The 20134-nt window shown below is 46.9% G+C and overlaps 3 protein-coding genes across 7 annotated transcripts; 1 reads left to right on the top strand and 2 right to left on the bottom strand.

The window, feature by feature from the left end:
- The first annotated feature begins 681 nt into the window (after nucleotides 1-681).
- On the top strand, nucleotides 682-5297 carry gnb3a (guanine nucleotide binding protein (G protein), beta polypeptide 3a). Its single transcript, XM_018732003.2, has 8 exons — nucleotides 682-738; nucleotides 1286-1431; nucleotides 3076-3139; nucleotides 3509-3671; nucleotides 4241-4307; nucleotides 4430-4631; nucleotides 4798-5014; nucleotides 5191-5297. The coding sequence occupies exons 1-8, from the start codon at nucleotides 682-684 to the stop codon at nucleotides 5295-5297; spliced, it is 1023 nt and encodes a 340-aa protein (XP_018587519.1).
- A 1203-nt stretch (nucleotides 5298-6500) lies between these two features.
- cdca3 (cell division cycle associated 3) lies at nucleotides 6501-9658 on the bottom strand. 3 transcript variants are annotated; one of them, XM_018732004.1, is made up of 6 exons: nucleotides 9548-9658; nucleotides 9196-9352; nucleotides 8571-8688; nucleotides 7460-8341; nucleotides 7213-7304; nucleotides 6501-6819 (listed from the first exon to the last, which is right to left on the bottom strand). In XM_018732004.1, the coding sequence occupies exons 2-6, from the start codon at nucleotides 9340-9342 to the stop codon at nucleotides 6733-6735; spliced, it is 1326 nt and encodes a 441-aa protein (XP_018587520.1). In that variant the 5' UTR covers nucleotides 9343-9352; nucleotides 9548-9658; the 3' UTR covers nucleotides 6501-6732. The 3 variants fall into 3 exon arrangements, with proteins under 3 accessions (XP_018587520.1, XP_018587521.1, XP_018587522.1); XM_018732005.1 differs by having other exon boundaries at nucleotides 9196-9349; XM_018732006.1 differs by having other exon boundaries at nucleotides 6518-6819; nucleotides 7216-7304.
- A 503-nt stretch (nucleotides 9659-10161) lies between these two features.
- pex5 (peroxisomal biogenesis factor 5) lies at nucleotides 10162-20069 on the bottom strand. Of its 3 annotated transcripts, XM_018732058.2 has the most exons (17): nucleotides 19423-20069; nucleotides 17509-17693; nucleotides 17280-17318; nucleotides 16965-17082; nucleotides 16628-16774; nucleotides 16450-16540; nucleotides 15994-16084; nucleotides 15541-15663; nucleotides 14453-14566; nucleotides 13908-13991; nucleotides 13601-13720; nucleotides 13303-13446; nucleotides 13098-13168; nucleotides 12429-12650; nucleotides 11546-11711; nucleotides 11274-11431; nucleotides 10162-11106 (listed from the first exon to the last, which is right to left on the bottom strand). In XM_018732058.2, exons 2-17 carry the CDS (start codon nucleotides 17620-17622, stop codon nucleotides 10866-10868), a joined length of 2043 nt encoding a protein of 680 aa, XP_018587574.1. In that variant the 5' UTR covers nucleotides 17623-17693; nucleotides 19423-20069; the 3' UTR covers nucleotides 10162-10865. The 3 variants fall into 3 exon arrangements, with proteins under 3 accessions (XP_018587574.1, XP_018587575.1, XP_018587576.1); XM_018732059.2 differs by lacking the exon at nucleotides 14453-14566 and having other exon boundaries at nucleotides 10163-11106; nucleotides 19423-20068; XM_018732060.2 differs by lacking the exons at nucleotides 14453-14566; nucleotides 15541-15663 and having other exon boundaries at nucleotides 10164-11106; nucleotides 19423-20067.
- Between the last annotated feature and the right edge of the window lie 65 nt (nucleotides 20070-20134).

Below are 20134 nucleotides of genomic sequence, written 5' to 3'. Positions count from 1 at the left end.
GTTGCTAGAATAAATTTTAAAACTGCAATCCCACAGAGGCAGTCAGACCTCTTTTTTTTTGAGAAACAAAGAGAAGCTGTTGAAAGTTGAAATATTTACGTACGGTGAAAGCATGAGATCATTTTGGGCACTTTCTTACGGATGCTGTTAAAATTGATGCCGCTGAGGTTACGCAAAAATAAAGCTTTGAAGGTTAAAGCGGTCATTGTACGGTCAGACATGTGAAATGAGTAAATGAGAAATGAAAATGAGAAACCAGCAAATCAAAATAATACGGATAATAGTGTCATTCGTGGAATCGGGTACGCGATGTGTTGCGTGACCATGCGGCGGGATGCGTGTGCTGCAGGAGGTCTTTTCTGTGCACGCGTGCAGTTTTGCGCTGAGAAATTTGCAAAGCAGTTGAGGGGTGTTTGAATTGCAAATACCCGTTCAGACGAGGAATCGGACAGAAAAATAAACGTTTGTGCCAAATTCTGTATCTGAGAAAAGCGAAAAGCCTGGCGATTGCCACCAATAGAGCCAAGAAATGAGGTTTAACGCAAAAAATGCAAAGTGGCATTGAAGGATACAGAGGAGTAAAAAAATAAAATGCTTGTCTCTTTGACCCAGCATTCCCTCCGCCTGCCCGAAGTCACTCCCCGTCTGTGCGCTTCAGCGACAGCGCTTCTATCGGTGGCCATGGGTGAAATGGAGCAGCTGCGTAAGGAGGCGGAGAGCCTGAAGGAGCAGATTAGTGTCGGTATCTCAGTATCGCTCGCCAGTCGCAACCTTTTGTTCACACATTAACACTGGAACTGGAAAAACTGTCATATTTGTTCTGCACATCTCAGCGAGTGCACTGTCCCTGATTTATTGATTTACTTCCCCACTTTTATGTTCTACTCTCACGCTTTTTATTGTATTTGGCCCAACGATAAGTGTTTTGTAAATGAGTTTGGAAGGGGGTGCGGTGGTGCAGTGGGTTTGACCAGGTCTTGCTCTCTGGTGGGTCTGGGGTTCGAGTCCCACTTGGGGTGCCTTGTGATGGACTGGCATCCCGTCCTGGGTGTGTCCCCTCCCCCTCAAGCCTTACGCCCTGTGTTGCTGGGTTAGGCTCCAGCTCGCCGCAACCCCACTTTGGACAAGCAGTCTCAGATGATGTGATGATGATTTTGGTCCAGCGATAAACGTTGTGTAAACTGCTGGAGGTTTCTTGTGTTATGATGCAGGAGTTCTGTACCATCTCCATCGCCCCTCTACTTGCTTTTTATGCTGCAACGGTTGGTTCTCTTCCCACAAGCAGACGGCGCGCAAGGCAGTCCACGACGTGACCCTGCCAGAGGTCGTGTCTGGGACAGCCGTGGTTGGGCGTGTCCAGCTGAAGACCAGGAAGACACTGAGGGGTCATCTGGCCAAGATCTACGCTATGCACTGGGGCACTGACTCCAAGTAAATGAAGGGCGCCGTCGAACCTGCTCATTTTACTATGCGGCTGATGTGTCGCTCTCTCACATCCCTGTGCTGCCTTTTCATCGCAGCGAACGACGGCTCAAATCAAGGGTAGTAAGCTGCAACGTCTCTCGGAAGCGATCGGCTGACATTGGCCGAGTCTGTTGAGAAATACAAGCGTAGACCACAATTGCAAAATACCATTATTTATAAACAAATAAATGAATTAAATGGACTGAGAACTTTGAAAGATTTCGATGGCATTATGAATAGGCTGACTTTCCATTTAGTGAAGTATTTTGCATTAAAATACATTTATATCCTTCGACATTAACATCCCAAGTGACAATTTTAACTGGAAACTCAGTTTTACTTTTGTTACCCCGGGAATAGTCTGTCCCATTATCAGACAACTAGAACATCTGGGTGTGCTGGCGCAGTGGGTTTGGCCAGATCCTGCTCTCTGGTGGGTCTGGGGTTTGAGTCCTGCTTGGGGTGTCTTGTGATGGAGTGGCATCCTGTCCTGGGTGTGTCCCCTCCCCCTCCAGCCTTGTGTCTTGTGTTGCTGGGCCAGATGCTGGCTTGCTGCAACCCCAGTTGGGACAAGTAGTTGTAGACTGTGTGTGTAGAGCATGTGACCCGGTGAGACAGCAAACAGTGAAAAAGAAAGAATGAGATAAAAGAGGAAAAGAAAGAGAAGAACATGTAAGAGCCAGATTATTTAAAAAAAAAAATTAACAGCAGCAACAACCTCCCTCTTAGAGAGCCCGGTCACCCACTAATTGTATCGAAGGGTATCTGATAGGCATGAAACCTCCTAATTACCAAATTCCTAACCAGACCTCCCTGACTACACCTTCCCCCAGGACCCGGTCTTAGAAGAAGAGAGAAAGTAAAGCCTCCTGAAATGGATAAAAAACATGGTAAAAGGCAGTGAAGTCTGAAGAAAACAGGCCTTTGCCTGTTGACCGTAGTCAACGCTGAAAGCCACCAAAGCCTTTTGGTGTGTTTGCTTTTTCTACTGCCCGTTACTTTTCCCAAGCAGCGGAATACTTAATTGCATTAAGTCATTCAATCCCCTACAAATTTAACTGGCTGAATGATCAAGTTCAGAGAGCAAAGGCTAAAGAGTAAAAACGCCCGCAGTGATGGCTTTTTCCTGAGCTCTTAGCTGGCCGGATCTCCACAGCCATGCTCCCGCCTTCGGTTCTTAACCCGCGTCTCAAGGTCTGAATCCCGTCCACCCGCGCACCCGCTTCTGCGCCGCCTGCGCCCCAAGACAAGCACCGCCACACGAGACCCTTTCGTGAAGCAGGGAGCGCCGGTGCCTCGGCTCTATGTTCGGATGCGGGTTCGAATCTGGCTCGTTCAATGTGGAGTTTGCACGTTCTCCTCCAGGTGCTCCTATATCCTCCCGAAGACCAAACACGCGTGTTCCACTTGAGCTGGTGACTAAACTGCCCTAAGTGCGTGAACGAGTGTATACCCTGAGTCTCACCCTATGTTTCTGAGATAGGCTCCAAACTTGGGCTGAGCAGTAATCAATATTGAGCGAGTGGGTGAGGGTTACTGGCAATGAATGAGTGAATGAGGATCTTTCTTTAGTCTGTCGTTTTACTGACGTTCTACCCTTCGCGGCGCCAGGTTGTGCGTCAGTGCATCGCAGGATGGAAAGCTTATCGTGTGGGACAGCTACACCACCAACAAGGTAACCTTTCCCGCACGGACCCGCACCTTCAGTAACATCTTTTCAACTCATCCGGGAGCTGGAGAACTTTTCTATAATAAAGAGATCATCGAGTATCGTCACAAGATGAGAACGCGACCATGACGGTTTCATTTCCTAAGGCGCAGGGCAGAACTGTTTCGCATCATTTTTGATGACCGTTACCTTGTTTCAGTAAGATGTTTTGGGGAAGAGGACAAGAAAAAAAAAAAAAACTTTTTCAACGAAAGCGTGTTGTGCCGTTTTCATTTCGTGACACATTAGTCTACAAGAGTTAATTGTTGTGTCTTGTTCAGCCAAGGGAAATGGAGCGATGAAGCCGGTGTACCTGTGCTCTGCCCTCATCCGCAGGTACATGCCATTCCCCTCAAGTCATCGTGGGTGATGACCTGTGCTTATGCCCCATCTGGCAACATGGTGGCGTGCGGCGGCCTGGACAACATGTGCTCCATTTACAACCTCAAGGGCAAAGACGGCAACGTCAAGGTCATGCGAGAGCTGGCTGCTCACACAGGTGAAGGCAGAGCTGTGGTCAGGAGTGAAAAAAAGCAGGAATGGTGCATCATACCTCGAAATCTTCAAAGCGCTTAAGTCGTGTCATCCTAAGCCCAAAGTGGCAGGACTGAATAAAAGCATTTAGTGAGAATTCACATAGATTTGCGGTAAGTACTGTTAACCGGAGAGGTAAAATCTCGTACAGCATGTAAATGCGTGTAAGTAAAATGTATTTGGCTGCGATTGACAGTAACAGGGTTGCGGCTTTACCTCGATATTACCGCTGTTTCCGAACTCAGCTTTGTTCACTTTGCGAAGGTCGTCTACGGCAGCCGGTCCCTGCCGAGCCACATACTTTACATTGTAAACGAGCTTTGGAGACACAGCAGTAAACAATGGTGCTTGGAGCGTGAATGATCTTCTGCAGATCTTTACGTTAAAGTCTGTTGACGTGCGGCATCCCGATTTCTTGAAGGTGTGCATATCCGAATGAAATGTGGGCGTGCTGTCGTGCCCAGCTGAGATCCGTCATAATGAATAGCGGAGGGGGGGGGTTCACCAGTGACGATGTGCTCTACGTTCAACCAGGTTACCTGTCCTGCTGCCGCTTTCTGAATGACAGTGAAATCATCACCAGCTCCGGTGACTGCACCTGGTAAGGCGACGCTGATGACATCATTCCGCTCAAATCTCACCCCAAGACCCCCGTCTCCAGACGATCCTCTACTTATCGCCGTGTTGCAGTCCTGATCCCCCTGCTGCTGTGTTCCTTTCCAGTGTGCTGTGGGACATCGAGACGGGTACACAGAAAACCGTGTTCACCGGCCACATGGGCGACTGCATGTCCCTCGCCGTGTCACCCGACTTCAACATGTTCATCTCGGGGGCCTGTGACTACACGGCCAAGCTGTGGGACATCCGGGAGGGTGCCTGCCGGCAAACCTTTGCGGGCCATGAGAGTGACATCAACGCCATTGGGGTGAGACTTCTCTGCTGCCCGTCGACCACCCCGCCCCAGGATTCAGCAGCACTGAGCAGGAGTGTGTGCATTGTGTGTTTTATGGCCAAGAGGACATGCAGTCCATTGCTGCGGTGGCTTACCCCGCTCGGCAAGGTGAATGACAGCCTCTCCTCTCCGCCCTCAGTTCTTCCCGAACGGAAACGCCGTGCTGACTGGCTCCGATGATGCCACCTGTAAGATGTACGACCTGCGGGCTGATCAGGAGCTCATTACCTATCAGGACCCCAGCATCATGTGCGGCGTTACCTCGCTGGCACCATCCCTGTCCGGCCGCCTCATTCTGGCCGGATACGACGACTTCAACTGCAACATCTGGGACTCCCTCAAGGCCGAGAGAGTGGGTGAGTGACGCAGATGGCTGGGCAGCGGTCGACGTTCGTCGAAGGCCGTGAAAATGGGAATTATACCGGTTCGTTCCATGCACCGCACGATTTCCCTACTCTTCCACCAGCCCTGTCTCTCACGTCCAGTGTGAGAACTTACTGAGTCATCGTCTACATCTACCTCTGTCCTCCAGGGGTGCTGGCTGGGCACGACAACAGAGTGAGCTGCATCGGGGTGACGCCTGACGGAATGGCAGCCTGCACAGGATCCTGGGATAGTTTTCTGAAAATCTGGAATTGAGCCAGACCTCCGGGATCTACGAGGAACAGCAGAGCGATCCAAGCGGGGAGCGAGAGATGAGTAGAAAAGGGAGGTTCCTGTGCTTATGTGTATAGAGGGTTCGAAACATTCTGTCACGCTTTCACACGCTTTACGGTGTTGGACTGAACGGAGATGAACTTTCCCAATTTTGCACATCTCTCTCTCTCTCTCTCTCTCTCCCCCTTCGTCCAGTTTAAGCTTGGGAGATGTAGTATGGGACTTCTTTCAGAATAGATTGTTACACGCAGTTCTTATTTCTGTGAAAGACAATGAAATTGAAAATGGGACATGAAAGAAGAAGGATAATGTAGCCGCATCAGCGATCGCCGTTTCAAAAGGTGTAACAAAGCTGCCAGAAAGATTAAAATTTTACTGACGACCTTCATGTCGCTCTTAAATAATACTAATCCAGTTTTGACATTTTTATCTTGAGCTCGTTTTTCATTTAGAACATCCCAGTTAGCTACTATTTTGTTAGACTATAATTATAGATACATTATTTTTAGATTTTACTGAATGTAATTGATTCGTTTTCAGAGCTGCCGTTTAAATCGTCAACGTCAAAAACTAGATGCGTGCACAACCGGAAAACCATCGGCATAAATGAAAAATACTTCAAAGACAAGACTGCAGCTTCAGCCAAAATGACAGTTTTCTGCAAAAGTTTCCTTAAAAAAATAAATAAATAAATAAATCACAGCAGCTGACAGATGAAGGATGTGTAGATGTACCTGTTAGTTACGATTGGCCTGATTATTCTTGATGTGCCGAACCTCCTTACCTATTGTGATGTAACTATGGCAATGATGAGCTATTAAAAAGATCAGTCCAGTAAATACACACACAATACTATGATGGGCAGCGCTGTAGAATATGCAGAATTGCATCTTTTTTTCCACACTCCTTCATATTTTGAAACACTTAATCAATTCAACATTACGATGTTATGTATTCTTTAATTCCTCCCTTTTCTAGTGTTTCTTTTTTTTTTTTACATATTCAGCCTGTCTAAAATGACCTTTCTTACACCTTTCTAATAAACTACTGTACAAGGAATGATGGTTCTGTCCGTGTGCATGAGCGCAAAGTGAAAAGGAAGGTGGGGGGGGGGGGGGGGGCACGACTTCAGCAGAGCCTGCAACATCCATTTTTACATCTTGGAGGGGTACACTCATGAGAACGTGGTAAACGGACAAAACTTCAGCTGTAGAGATTTTATTTACACAAAGTAAAAAGGAAGGGCAGGAAAGACGGTAAAATTTGCAGAGAAACAAGGTAAAGAAGAAAGAGGGAGGGGAAAAAAAAAATAAGATTAGTGTGATCAGCTTTGACTGTACATAATCAAACGCAGTGTTTGGAAGCTCTTTCGCTCCGCTTGGAGGAAGGAATTTGCCAGGTGTGCGTCCACTGGGCATCACTGGTTTTCTTTGTCCAGAGACAGGGTCCGCCTGTCGGCCTGAGCGGCCCACAGCCTGTCCGGAGTGGACACCTTCAGCTTCATCTGGGAGAGAGAAGAAAAGCAAAATGAGGATGAGCACAATACACAACAGTAACAGCTCACATGGCGACTTGTGTCATTAAACTGTGTATGATAAACCATAAACCAGCTACGCGAATCAGGGGAGAAAATCTGATCAGTCAAACCCACATTTGGAAGTGTCAGTAAGAATAAAATGCAAAAGCGGAGCAACAAACTGAGGTCTGAACAATGAGAAAATTCTAAAAAAAAAAAAAAATTTTTATTTTTTTTAAAAAGAAGTTAAAAGCCATTCATTGTGAATACTCTATACATTATTTTTAGGAAATTATGCATAATGTGTGAAAAGTGCCCAGTGCTAACGAAGGACCTGTTCTCCTTCTAATAGGTATTTATTTCTTCAGTATGGTTATTTACCACCTGTGAGCCAAGGTCCCGGGGGGAGTTGGTCTCTTTGAGGATCTGCAGAGGGGAGCGGCAGTCGCTGGCCAGGGCCTTACCACACCTCTCTAGTCGGACACAAGAGAGGAGTCTTAAATAAAGTGCTCGCACACACGAAGTGTGTTACTGGAGATTGTCATAAAAATTTCCTAATGATGATGACTTCTGCAGGTTCACCATGTACTTTAGTCACAAAATGAAAACAAATAATAGACCAGATTACCTCTTGGTTTCTGTTTCACCATCTGTCCCTTGTTTTCGTTCCCCGCATTCTGGCCGCCACGAACAGAGAGGGGGGACGATGCCCCTTTCCCTCGGCCTTGGACCCCCCTTGCCCTGACTCCAGTCACCCCAAAGCCCACACCCAACCACTGGGGCTTGAACACAGCCTGGCTGGGACTCCTGCTATCAAAAGTAGGGAGCCTTATCCCGTTCTGCTCTGACCCACACCGATTTCTCAGTGGCTTGTTCTGACTGGCGGAGGGGTCAGGGATCGCCTTTACGGGCATTTCTTCGGGCTTTGCGTCCGGCTGGGCAAAGGGCTCCGCTTCGGCACGGGTGGATTTTACCGATGAACTAGGAACCGGCACCGGAGAGGCCGAGCGGTCCGAACGCGAAGGTTCGGAGGGTTCAGGCACGATTGCAGGAGAAGCCTCTGTAATAAAATTGCCGTGGGTGTCGGCATTGTGGGGGGGAGAGATGGACAGAGGAGCATCATCTGAAAGAGCCTGGGACAAAACGACCCCCTTATGGCAGGTGAGGAGACTAGAACTCAGCCCCACGTTTAGAGGCAAGTCATCATCTAACTCTTCCTCTAGGAAATGGTAGGCCTCTACACCCACTTCCATGTCCACTTCCACCTGCTCCGCTTTGGACAGACACCCCGAATGAGCAGCGTCCACGTCAGGAGGGGAAATGGGGTCGAGGGCAGAGTTCGGGTCCGGCCGGAGGGGGAGGAGAGGCTCGGACAAATCCGTCTCTCCTCTCGCATCGCTGCGGAGGTTTGGGATTTTGCTGTAGGTGACGGGGGGGAGGTTGTTCATTCTTTCCGCTCCATCACTGAGGAAGAGCATGCTAAGACGTCGGGCAAAAGAGCTCACGGTGGCTGAAAACAGGGAAAACCCAGAAGTAAGTATCACGCTCAGACTCGCTAATGCATACTGGTCTGTGATCAGCAGCTGTGAACCCACAAGGTGTGGTTGTGCTACTACTATAAATACACACACACAAAAAAAAAAATATATAATAATAATAATAATAATAATTCTAATTGCAACTACACTGCTGAGCATAGCCAGCGAAATCAAAAATTATACAACTATTTCCCCCCATACCTCTCATGACATCTTTCATTGGCGTCCGGATGATGCCGGGTGAAGGTGACCGGGGGTCACTCGTAGACACCGGACACTCATATTCCGCTTCTACAGGGGCTTGAGCGGAAGGTCCCACCTGTACCACACAAAACACATCATCGCTGAAAGAAAGAAAGAAAGAAAGAAAGAAAGAAAGAAAGAAAGAAAGGCAGCAGGTGGCATAGAGGAAAGGGCAAGGGGCAGGACAGTGGTTTGAATCCAACCTCCCACTATTAAGGTTCTTACCCTGAATTGATAACAGTCAACATTACCCGGTGTATAAAAGGGTAAATCATTGTAAGAAGGCTTAACTTTAAAAAGCATCAGCTAAATGATGAATTAACATTGTAATTAATAACCTTATAAAGTTGATCCCTTTGTCTAACGCTTGTCCAAAGTCAGATGTATTTATTTATCTGAATGTTTAGCCCATTTAAACAGTAGGGTATTTTTATCATTTCAGGCAACTGATCGAGAGCAATAATAAAGCCGCGGAGGGATTCGAACCAGCAACCTTCAGGTAACAGGTGTACCGAGGACAGTTAGTAGCTGCTGCCTCCTGTGTGTAGTAAGGCCGGGTGCTTTTAGATCGAGGCTCACTCACCTGGATCGGAGTCCGATCGATGCCCACGGAGGGAGATCGAGGATCCACGAGGCGAGCGAGCCGTCCGTGCCGCCGGACTCGTTCACCGACAGTACCGGGCTTCGCTTTGGGAGTCGACACAGATATCTTGCTCTCGCCGGAGCCCATGTCTTCACTGCTGTTCGGAGGGGGGGGGTTGTCACTTGGCAGAAATAGTACCCCGGTAAAAACAGAGAACGAACGGGCGCCAGAAACCACCGGACCGCGATGATCCCACTCGAGGACCGAGCCGCGTCTAATCAAGTATAAAATAACCGCACCGCGCGCAGCATGGCTACGTCAGCACTTCTACCCTATCGTTCTTTTTACTTACCTTTTACGCACCGATCTTCTGTGGTTATTCTGGTGTCGTGTGCGTGCAATTTGCTCCCCGACGCACTGCTACTTCACCATCTGGTGCTGCTTGGACCGCACCGCTCCACATTTAAATGGAGCGGGGCGTATTTGCAGCAATTTTCAAACGAGCCAATCAGCGAACACCTCGGCCACCACCTCCCGGCCGCTGATTGGCTGACGCGGGACGCTGAGACTGGGAGGTGCAGCTAATATTTTTTAAAAATCCTTCTTCCCCGTAAACAGAATAGGCCTGGACAACTTGTTTTTTTCTATTGTTCTTATGTGGGATTTTTCTGCACCACTCAAAAGGTAACATCGATGCTGTTAATAGGGTAGTGCCTAAAGCTGCTTCCTGCAAACTGGAAGGTTACAGGTTCAAATCTCACCTACTGCTATAGTACCCTTGCATAAGGCACTTTCCCCCAACTGCTCCCCTAAATTTACCTAGTAGATGTATCAATGGGTAAACACTTAACATTTTAAGGCTCGCTGGGGAGGGATAAAGAAATCATAATCTAAGTGCAAGGCAGCATCGCTGATGTACTTGACCTAAACACATATACAGTTAAAACAGCCACAAGATTTCAAAGCTTTATTGCTTTAGATTACAACAGACATTACCGTCAGTTTTACTGTTGTGAAAACAATAGTACAGCAATTATAATACAGTACAAGTTATGTCAGGAAGCATTTACAAATTATTTTACAAGATGGGCGATGACGGTATAGGAAAGAGAGCAGCGTGAATGTGATACAGTTCTTGCCTCTTTCCACTTTTAATGTCACCCTGTGTGGACCGTGCAGCCGTTAGGGAAGTGGGCCTTTGGCCAGAAGTTTACACACTTATAAAGTTATCGATCCCCGACAGGCTGAATCACTTCAGCGGGTATATACGGCTATATGAACGTGGACTGGGGAAACACGGGCTATGCACACTGAACTGCTTACGATGCAAAAGAAAATTAACCGCGTGTCAGCAACCTGCTGAACGCTTTAGAGAAAGACAATCTGTATTTAACCCGGTGTGTGCAAGAGTTAGATATATGGGTCAGTCAACCTACTGAATCTCAGCAATTTGTTTGACTGCCAGTACCATGTATCTTAGCAATTCCGTATTTCTCCAAACTGCTTCTTTCCTTCTCTGAGTACTACTTACTTTCTCATATGCTTTACCCACTTAGGCTCTGAGTCCATTCTCTTTGAAATTCACTCTCTCCTAAACAACCTTTCCTCCCCTGTTCTTTCACAGTACACTCACACACAATCACCCCCCCTCCCTGTGACGGAGCCTGATTTCAGTCATGCCCTGCTTCTCCCTCTCGCCTGGAGAAGTGGTGCAGTAGTGTGTCAAGGTCACGGCGATCAGCAGCTGCGTATAGCGAGCTTTCCCCCATCATGCTCAGTGCCATGCGTAGCGTGGACCAGATATTGTCTGACATCAGTGTGGCCGCTGTACCGCCACCCCTTGTGGCACCGCTCTCCCCTGCCGCCTGCCTCTGGAGAGTCAATGCCTCCAGAAAGTGCTCCACCGCCTCCCTGTACAGGGAGAAACGAAAGAGACCAAATTTGAGAACCCTTTCATTCACAGCAGATTCAGTCAATATTCACGGTATCCATGAATCACATCTCCACTAGTTAAACACTGGCTGATGATTTTTCATTTACCAGTAAACCCCACAATGACAGCTGTGCTGGTATCTTACCTATGAGCCCCTAAATTGACGCAGCTGATTCCCAGGTTGTATCGACTGCGGACAAACCCTGGCTGCAATTCCAGTGCCCTCCTGTAGGCAGCAACAGCTTCTTCTGACCGGCTCCCATTGGCCAACGTGGCACCAAGTTTGTTCCACAGCAGATAGTCCTGAAATCAAGAGTCGGACATAGGAAACAGGGGGAATGTCTAATGTTTAGTACGGCACTCCAATAATAAAGTGTTCTAATCAACAGAAAACGGGTGGAAGAATGAGCGCGTTACCTCTGGGGTGACAGAGAGGGCAGCGCTGAAACAGTCCACAGCCTTGTCGTACTCCCCGCTCAGGTTGAACAGGACACCCAGGCCACACTGCAGCTGTGGATCTACATGACTGGGATCAGAGGCAGCAGCTCTCAGGAAGAGGGACTGCACCTCCATGAACAGAGACCTGAGAGACAGGGGAATGCAGAGAAAGGCTGTTTGTTGATTGTTAAAAAGTGTATGCATTTACTGTACTCCCACCAGTTTATTCTATTCAGGCGGAGAAGACTGGTCCAATGAGGACCACTTGGTGAGCTGGTGTTTGTTCTAGTACAGACATGCGTCGCTTAACGACGGGGATACATTTTGAGAAATGCATCGTTAGGTGATTTTGTTGATTTGCAATCATCATAGAGTGTACTTATACAAACCTAAATGGTATAGCCTCGATGCAGTCCAGAGACGCGGTAAACACGAGATTTATGATGCTGCTGCTGGCATAACACAGCATACTGTTTCATAGTATAAGTCAAAAGAGTACACTAAAATAACGATAAAAAGCATAGTAAATACAGAAAGCATTAACACAGGTGTTTATCATCATTAAAGTATTACGTACCGAACATAACTGTATGTGCTTTTATACGACTGGCAGCGCAGTGGGTTTGTTTACACCAGCACCACCACAAACACGAGGAACACGTTGCGCTACGACATTGCAACATCACTAGCCAATAAGAATTTTTCAGCTCTACTATAATGTTATGGGACCACCGTTGTATATGCGGTCAATCGCTACGCAAAACATCGTTAAGCGGAGCACGACTATTTTCAGTAGAAGCTCTCACAGAAGAAATAAGAAATGCTAATCTAAAAGACTAACCAGCCAAAGAAAAACACTCACTCTGGCAGTAACGATCCAAATCTATCCCTGTCCTTCTCCCTTTCTTTGCCTCCTTCTTTCTCCTGCTCCTGTTCAGCTTGCTCCAGTATGTGCCGGTACTTGGAGTTGTGCTTCAACCAGTCACGCAGCGTCTCGCAAGCCTGCCTGTATAGCGACTCATTTGTAAAGCTTACAGCCAGCGCCATCAGAGCCGTCAAGTTGTCCTTCTTCAGCTCTATACACCTAAAAAAAAAAAAAAAAAAAAAAAAAAAAAAAGAGAAAAAAGTGCAAGTAGCAAAAAACATTGCATTCTAGATGCGAAAATGTGGTAATACTTGCTTTATCTACAAAGTCAGAAAGAATATATTGGAAAGAGAAAGCATGGAAACATTAGGCCACATTAAATATACTACAGGTGAACTGACAGACCACATTAAATATAGAGATATTCATTTGTCATGCTGTACTAATGTATCAGAGACCTGAGAGGACCATTTTAGGTCATGACACAGCTGCAGTATAAATGGATCAGTTGCAGCGCCGTACTTAATACATTGATTTTATGTGAAAATATACTAGACGTGAGATGTTTTTCCTTCATGGATATATTTCAACACAAGGACTCAAACATCAGACTTGACTTTCAGCGAAGCTGCCCTGGGAACTCCTGCTGCAGCTGTGCACAAGTACCTGCGGAGGGCACTGATAGCGGCAAATTCCTGCTCGTTTTCTGCCTGACAAGTACCCAGATACTGCCATGCCTGGGGGCAAAAAAAACAACAAAGCAGAAAGTGAGAGACAAAGACAGTGCGAGAAGCACTTACAGGTATAAACAAAACAAAAACTGCCCAGTTTCAGATGTGGCATGACAGCAAACGTCAGCAATTGGCCTCACTAAGTGGTTGTCTGGCTCTCTCTGCACAGCACTCTCGAAGAGTCGGACGGCCCCCGGTATGTCGCCGGCCTCCATCCTCCGGACCCCCTCACTCAGGGGGTCCTGGTGGGAAAGGTAAGGATTGTCTTCTTCGAACTGGTAACCCTGACAAACACATGAAAGAAATTTGCTGTAGACTCTACGTGGGGAGGCAGTGTGCGATGTGGAAGTCGTCTACCAAACACAGGAAACGGCCATGTCAAAGAGACAGAGACCAAATGAGACTGAGCACAGTACTTGCTGGCTGAGACGCTCACACCTTGTCATAAGAGCTGCTCAGAAGCTGGTCAAAGTCTGAAAGCCAGGGGTGACTCTCAGCATCTCGCTTGGTCATCTCCTCCCATTCCTCCTGCAGCTTCTCCCAGAAGTCAACATCACTCTGGTGTTGAAAGTATATACAGTGTCCCATCAGTGCAATGACTCATCAACCCAGTTGCAATGAGCTTACTACTTATTTCAGTCAGGGAACATCAGAAAATGTTCTTCCAATAGATTTCTCCTATCTGTAAGAGTCTAAAAATAATGCATCAGCAACAGACACCTAGTGTGTCCTCCATCTACCTCACCTCTACAGCTGCTTTGGCCTGCTGGAAATCGGGACCCGAAGCAGTGAGCTCATCTACCCAAGATTCGGCCGACTCCTCCGATACCTACGGGAAACAAACCACAATGAGCAGCAATTTTTTACATACTGCTGTGCAAGCAAAATCATTGACTGGATACTGAGACAAATGAGGGCAAGACAGGAAAGAATAAAGGCAAAAAGTATAAGGAATGGGGATCTGAACTCAGAGTGGAATCATACCCTCCTTCCTTTTGCCCTTAAGACTCTATAGACACCTACAGGAGCTGCAATCCTCCGCTACAAGCCATGCCATGCTTACTGGCATGTTCTAAGCACTAACTCAGTAATCACTCCCATGGCAGCATATTGTGTCAAATAGCTACATCTCTCCTAATACTGGGGAATTTGAATAAGAGCAAGGAAAGAATTAAGCATTAAGAGGCAAATCACAACTCACTGATTGGAAACTATGACTAACTGAGCGCTGCAGAATATACTAGAATGCCTGGACCACTGACTGCCACTGCCCAGAGTGTGGGATCCTACCTGCCTGACGACAGTAGCCCACTCATATGCATCTTTAGCTTTAGCTCTGTCACTCTTCTCCTTCCACTCTCGAGTTTCCACCTGCACCGCCCCTCCCCCAGTCTCCTCGAGGAACTTTGAGGAGTGATGGTGGAAGAGAGGAGGGGTATTTTTTGGGAAGGTAGGAGGGGGAAGTTGGACGAATGTGGTAGAGTGTTTTGTTGAAGGATTGTGGTCATGTGTATTTTGTATGATGAAAATCAATAAGGAGGAATAATGTAGAAGAAGTTGGGTATGATGGGTAAAGGGGAAATTGGATAAGGGGTAAATCAGAAGGGCAGCTCAATTATGAGTTACAATTACATGTATGAATTACATGTGAATGCATGTAACAAGATTAAAAGTCTTTTTTTTTTTTACTTGGTGATATAACTACTGTATATTATATAAATTTTGTCACGTGTATTACCAGAAACTCGTCTACGTGGCCCTGTAGTTCTCTAGTGTACGAAAAAGACATGAGCACTTGGGTTTTACGCTGCAAATATTTGTTAATTTTAATTGCTACCTTTACTTTCAGGGCTCTCCAATGTGTGTACTTAACACTACGGAGGTGAACGTACTGCAACGTTACATCAGTTACGTTGAATTTATTTGATTGACAGATTGATTTAAAGATGTGAATTGGTAATCACTATACATCATCTATAGTAGCTGAGAGGAAAATGCTGAAAATGAAGTCATGCAATTAAATTAAATGCAACATGTACCTATGCACTGACCAAAAGCGAATGATAAACTATGTGCTGCCAGTTTGGTTGCATTTACTGTAGTTACACTTCTCAGTATCCCAACCAGGAGACACTCTCCTTCATTATAATATAGATATAACAGTTCGTTTTAACCAAGCACACAATGGGAACACACAAGTCTCTTCAAAACACTCATTTTGCCAGCAAATGTTAACAGCATTCACAATGCATGTAACGTACTGGTAAGAAGATACCGTCAGTGTGAAACAGCATTGGGGACAGAGATGTGACACACTCTTAGTAAACAGTGTGGCCCCAGGTGGACCCTTCCGTGCGTTTTCTTGTTCGTGGGCCTACCTGATTGATGTTAGAGGCCCACTGCTCTGCCACTTGGGCTTGAGCTCTATCTGTCTGCAGTTTGCCTGCTCTGTCCTCCACTGTCACAGTGCCCTCGCCAATCTGCCTAATAAACCGCAGGAACTACACGACAGACAACACAACAATAACACAATGGTAGTTACACAACTATAGCTAAAGACTAGCTATATCGCTACAATGCATTACAGCAGCACAAGTCAAGGAAGGGATGCAGTAAACTACATGGGATTCAAACAACGGCGGTCACCCGAGAACACACGAGTGTGAAAATCACAGCACAATAACATCAAAATAAAAAGCACCACACAAAGCGCAGCGGAGAAAAGATAGACTGTACGTGTGAGAACAAATAGAAAGAACAAAAACAACACAGAACACAAAAGCAGAAATGTTCAAACACAGTTGTGGACAGCTGTCCAGAAACAAACTCACTTCCGTGTTCTGCAATTTGGGGTCGTCAACTTTCGCCAGAAGCTCATTGGCTGTCTGTTTTAGCTCCTCCCCCGACTGGTATTCCTGTGTCCTGTTTCATTAACATTGTTATGCAGAGTTTTACTAAAAATTACTAGTTAAATACACCACATGCTAAATTATCGCACAGATAATTTTCCCTATTTTGACAGCACAGTCACAAAATCGTAGCTACCAGCGCAATAAATTACATTTACTCATTTAGCTAATACTTTTCGCCAAAGCGACTAACTAAAATGTTAAGCTACTTATATTTACCCATTTGCTATACAGCTGGACTGTTTTTACTGGAACACTTTAAGCACCCTGCTCAAGGGCACTGCAATGGTAAGTAGGATTTGAACCTGCAACCTTCAGACCCGAAGGCGGCAACTGTAACTGTTTAACTACCTGCTGTGTACACTATGATTCCCTCACCACTCTCGATCCTGATCCCTCTCTCCCAGGTCTCCAAGCCAGAGTTTCTCCTCAGACTGCTCCAGGTACTCCTCTGCCCAGCGACCAGGGTCTGCGAGAAATGGGTGAGTAAGTGCATGAGCGAGAATTCAGAAACACCTTCAGAATTCAGCAGCTGCATGCAAAACTCAGAGGGCACCTGTAGCGTCAGTGATGAACTCTCGGGTCCAGTCAGCGTCGGACGAATCACCGAGTCCTACTTGCCCAGGTGCGGAGGTGGAGTCGGGGGCAGACAGAAACTCCGCTGCCCAGTCACCAGAGAGAGCCAGGTCTGCGACACCAGGAGCTAACCACAGCAACCCCATGGTTACACACATGAATGGACAGGAGGAGAGCTCATGCACACTAGTGTATGTACAGGTGATTAACGTAAAGCAGTGCATCCAGCTAAGAAGTTGGAATCGATCGGTGTTAATGTGTCGTGTCTTTGTGCAGATGTTTATGGGGCCATGTCAGGAGCCCTCCTCTGGGCGCACCTCTTTGTGGAGCTTGTATGTAGCTCTGCTGGTCTATCTGCTGCATCTCCTCAAGAAGTTGCCCCATGTCAAAAGTGTGGGGGGGGCGTGGGGGGGCTTGCAGGAACTCGCTCACCAGCTGCAAAATTAAAATGGGAGACGCAGAGTTCACAGTTAACCTAACAACCAGGATGCAATGATCTTCACAGTAAAAACAGTCTAGGGAATTATGATCCCACAAAAATCACAAACACTATCTGCAGGTCACAGGCAGATCAGCTCCTGTATGCATCATGACGACTGACATCGTTATATCTGGGAAGAAGACGAACCAACCTCTTCTTCAGTAGCTAGCTCAATGGGAGTGGGGGGGATCTAAGAAAAAGAAGCAAAGGAAAACAGAGGAAGACGGTGTTGGTCAGTGGTTCTTGCAAATTTGGAACAAATAAGTTCTGGCATAAGTATTTTAAAGACTTTTATGAATAACATCACCATTGATGACTGTCTATGATGAACACAGGGAACAGTAACAGAAATCCATCCCAACTCATGGTCGGACACTCACAGTAGGTGTGGCCCTGTGCCTCCAAGCCCCTCCTTCTTGAGTCATATGACTTGTGAGCTTCATCAGAGGGTTGGCAGCCCCACACTCTGCCTCAACCAGATCCCGCATCGCCATGGCAATGCAAGTTAATTACAAACCACAGGGTAGAACTTGGTTGTTGCTGCAAATCTGTCAAAGCCCAAAGTCTTGGAAAGAAAAAAGGGTACAATATTACTTACTAAATTAAGTGCAATTACTCATTTACCTTTACTTATAAGCAATGTACAATTCAGAGAAAACAAAGGCATTGAACTACAAAGCTTTATATGCAGAAACATACAAAATGTCACATTTTGCTGATACACATTACTCAAGTAGTCACCTACAGAGGTAGGGTAGGGTGAGCTGAAGTCGACTCTTGGTGATCACTTGCAAGGAAACTTGTATAAACATGGCAAAACATGCAATCGCCATACAGCCATACAGGTCAGAGGAGACTTGATGGTGGAGAATGGAAGACAGGAGGAACTTGTAAAAGCCCAAAGCCCAATATCATCAGAGCCTGGACCAGGAGCGGTGTAGATTGGGTTGTGACACATGGATGAGTCCTCTGAACGTAAAACAGGAAGTATCTGAAGGATTCGGTAATAGTTTACACCTTTTCCAGAGGAATTTACAATGTCGGATAAACAATTTTACAATGATTTACCCCTTTCTTCAGCACAATATTCGTACTGGGGTAATTCAGGGTAAATACCTTAATCTAGAGTACTACAGGAGGAGGCAGATTTGGAAACCTTTAGATTCCAAGTCAACAGTCCTAAACTTCACGCTCTCCAGTAATTATTTAACGCAATATACTGTATTCGTTGGCCTTACCGCCATACAGCCACCTTAATCTGAAACTGTAGTGAAAAAAGTGAGCCATAATAAAACACCACAATGTTTCATGAGGTAAAACACAAAGGGCTCCCAACAGTTCACATGCAAAGTAAAGCACATGAATGAGATGGGGATAAGCAGCTATGTACTAATGCTTGGAAACTGTGTGTAAGACACAAGGTTAAGATGAGCTGACGTGCATACAGGGATTAATAAACACCTTCAGCAGACAAACTGGATTACAACAGCTGCACAGTGAATCCATCAGTAGATGAGCGACGAGCCAGACTTGCAGTGACCACAAAAAGTACCTCATAATATATATCGTTATCGTTACAGTGCGGCTCAGTTGGGACACAAAGCTCTCTGGACGAGGGGCTTAACGTTGAATCTCGTGCAAAATTTTACCGCAAACAAACTAATAAAAGATTTTATCATTTTATTTACCTGAAGCACCCTGAAATAATTCGTCAGGTAGTTCCCCCCCCCATCAAACACTTGGATTTTAAAGCGTGTGTGTGTGTACTGTAACTTCAAGCGTGGGAGTGTTTATGTAAGAAAAGGGACAAAACTTTTCAGTCTTTTGGGGGGGGAAACAATTTTCTAACTCCGACGAGGTCTTCCGAATAATTTTGTGTGGCAATTTATACGTCACATTGTTGTTATCGACGAGCAGAAGGCACACACTACAAGTGCTTTGGCACGGAAGCGGGAGCGCGAGACGCCCCGAGTGCACCTCCTTCCCGCTGCCCTGCGGACCTCATTGTTATCTGGCTAAGCGCGAGCCGAGCTGTCAGGCACTTCCACACACAGGCAATCGTGGAGCGCGCGAGACCGCGAGAGCGAGGGAGAGAGGGAGAGAGAGAGAGAGAGACGGAGGTGTGCGGTGACACCTGAGCTCGCATCGCTCACACACAACAACGCACACGCCGTCCCGAAGATGGGAGACAACATCATGGATGAGAAGACTGACCCCCGTGACGTGAGTGTGGAGTACTAATCAGTGGAATGCCAACACACTACAAACACTCACACTTCACACACAACACGCACCTTCGGCCCGAAGACTGCTGATCACACACAGTCCAGCAGCTCTGCGCCTCACAGCGAACGCAGGACACGGTGTGTGTAGGAACACAGCTGCCGCCCCGTTCGTCTTTTTACCCCTCCCGATATGTCTTTTTCGTTCGCCGTCCCGGTCGACGGGAGAAAATCCGTACAGGGGTAAATGGAATTAATCCCTCCTGTCGTATTCACAGACCGCATTTACGCAAACGTGCTTCACGTGCACGTCGACGGAGCGCAGTGCGGCCCGTGCGCAAATTGCGTAGCGAATCGGCGCTCAGAGCGTCTGACGTCAGAAGGCGCTTCTGAAGAGGGGCTCGCGGAACCGACGGAGTCTTCCTCAAATGGCTCGTGGCGTGTTACAGCGCAGCGGCCTCGCGTGCTCTGTGGTGCGGTTTTACTCCGTCCAAATGTGCCTGCAGTCCCCTGTGCTGCGAACGAGACCAAGTTTGAGTCAAAATGCGGCGCGCGGGTCTGTATTTGCGTTCTTCCGCGTTGCGCAAGGCGCGAATGCAAAGTCCAAGCAAGTTGTTTCCTTCTGTGTGACTCAGCCGCGCTGGAACAGCGTCCCTTTACCCCCGTTCCCAGGACTCTCCTCGAACGAGTAACTACTCTCGTGTCATGTCCACAAGCACGCGTTCACTGGCCGCGAGAAACAAGCGAGCCCAAATCAAAGCGAGCTGATTCCAAATGAAAGGAA

The sequence above is a fragment of the Scleropages formosus genome, chromosome 18 (genome assembly GCF_900964775.1).
Source record: "Scleropages formosus chromosome 18, fSclFor1.1, whole genome shotgun sequence".
Lineage (NCBI taxonomy): Eukaryota > Metazoa > Chordata > Actinopteri > Osteoglossiformes > Osteoglossidae > Scleropages > Scleropages formosus.
This window is presented reverse-complemented; position numbering and strand designations above follow the sequence as displayed.